The sequence below is a fragment of the Artemia sp. Qi Xiang Cuo genome, chromosome 7 (genome assembly GCF_049724085.1).
Source record: "Artemia sp. Qi Xiang Cuo chromosome 7, ASM4972408v1, whole genome shotgun sequence".
In the NCBI taxonomy this organism is placed as follows: Eukaryota; Metazoa; Arthropoda; class Branchiopoda; order Anostraca; family Artemiidae; genus Artemia; species Artemia sp. Qi Xiang Cuo.
The window spans coordinates 67,059,990-67,061,865 of NC_142800.1; the positions used below are offsets into that span (position 1 = coordinate 67,059,990).

General features: G+C 50.1%; 1 protein-coding gene across 1 annotated transcript; it reads left to right on the forward strand.

The window, feature by feature from the left end:
- Positions 1-202: 202 nt before the first annotated feature.
- LOC148950620 (protein CFDP2-like) lies at positions 203-997 on the forward strand. Its single transcript, XM_089091907.1, has one exon. The coding sequence runs from the start codon at positions 203-205 to the stop codon at positions 995-997; it is 795 nt and encodes a 264-aa protein (XP_088948033.1).
- The last annotated feature ends 879 nt before the right edge of the window (positions 998-1,876 follow it).

A 1,876-nucleotide genomic window follows, 5' to 3' on the forward strand; every position in this document is an offset into this window, starting at 1 on the left:
CCAAGCTGTGGTTGGGGCCTTGGAGCGAGGATTCACGCCCCCGTCCCTAGTGATCCGGGAGGAGAGCCCTAAGTTGCGCCTCACAGTGGTGGAGTGGTGTAACATTCTATTAGTAGCCTAGCCCGGAAAATAGAATGGCTAACGCAACGGGGCGCCAAGGGTCTGGGGAGCCTTTGGTCAAGTCAATTCCCATGAGACATCAATGGATATTGAAGATCAAATGCAGAGAGAAACTACTATTACGGCGTTCGCGGTAGCCGACGCGGACCAGGTCAGGGTGGTACCTGACCCGACAAGTATGCAAGCCGCCCGATCAAGAAAACATCTGAATATTGGCGCGTGGAATGTCCGCAGCTGCAAGCTGGAATCCACGCAACTGCTCCTTGCAAGGGAGCTGCAGAAGTATAAAATCAACGTTTGTTGTCTGTCAGAAACGAGACTTAATGATGTTCTGTCCAAAAAGTTGACCGTTTCCGAATCTGACTCATTCCAGTTCTACAACTCGGGTCCCAAAAATGGTTCCGGCCAGCAAGGAGTTGGGTTCCTAATAGACGGTCCTACTGCCTCATGCGTCACCTCTTGGGAGCCAGCGTCACCAAGGATCGCCATGATCAGACTGAGAGGCCACATTAGCCACCTAACCATAATCACCGTGTACGCTCCGATAAGGGACAGTAGTGACGCGGTCAAAGATGCCTTTTATTATGACCTACAAAGAATCATCGACAATACACCAAGACGTGACATGCTCTTTGTAGCTGGAGACTGGAACACCCGGCTTGGCAGAGTAGACCCCGACACAGCAGCAGTTATTGGCCGCCACACCGTTGGTGACAGATGCATCAATGGAGAAAGGCTCTTACAGCTAGCTAGATACAACAACCTATGCGTCACAAACACTCTCTTTGAGCACAAGAGACTCCACCTCGTTACATGGCGTTCGAACGATGGCGTAACAATAGCCCAGATCGACCACATCTTAGTCAGTAGAAGATGAAGGAGCTCCTGCACAGATGCCCGGGTATACAGAGGAGCAGACACAGGATCTTTAAATGGATCCGACCACTATCTCCTCACTTGCAAAGTCCGTCACCGCCTTAGTAAGCAAAATCGACAGAAGGCAGGGAAGCGCTTCGATGTTTCGAAGCTAGGATGCCCGGAAATCAAAGCCGACTTCGAGTTAAAGCTAAGCAACCGGTTCGAAGCCTTGAATCGTCTCTCACTCGTCGATGAAGAATGGGCGCAGATAAAATTGCGACACAGGACGTAGCTGAGGAGGTGCTTGGCCACACAAACGAAAACAGCGAGCCTGGATCTCTGACCACACCATAGAACTAGTTGAGAAGAAGCAACCCCTCGTGGGAGGTGCAAAAGAACCCTTAAAAATAGCCCACAAAGCAGTTAAACAGTCACTGAAATGGGACAGAGAACAGCACTGGTCAGATCTTGCGAATGAGTTGGAACAAGCGTCCAGGAGCCAAAACAGCGGGAAAATGTTCAAACTCCTGAAAGAAGCGACAGGAAAAGCTCCTGTAACGGGTTGACACACTGAAAGACAAGTCCGGAGAAATCATCCGAACAGAAGAAGGACGCATGGAACGTTGGCGAGAGCATTTTTCTGAGCTACTGAACCCTGTCAAACCCCTGTGCAATATACCTGCCTTCTCGAGTGTTGCTAGAGAGCCCTGCGCAGAAAACCTCGATCCGCCAAGTATTGCAGACGTACAAAAAGCGCTGAAGTGCATGAAAAACAATAAAACTCCTCGAGAGGATGGGATCCCGTCTGAAATGTTCAAATCCTCACCAACTCTACTATGCCACCTAACCGACCTGTTTGTCCAGGTATGGACGACGAAGACCTTCCCAAAAGACTGGA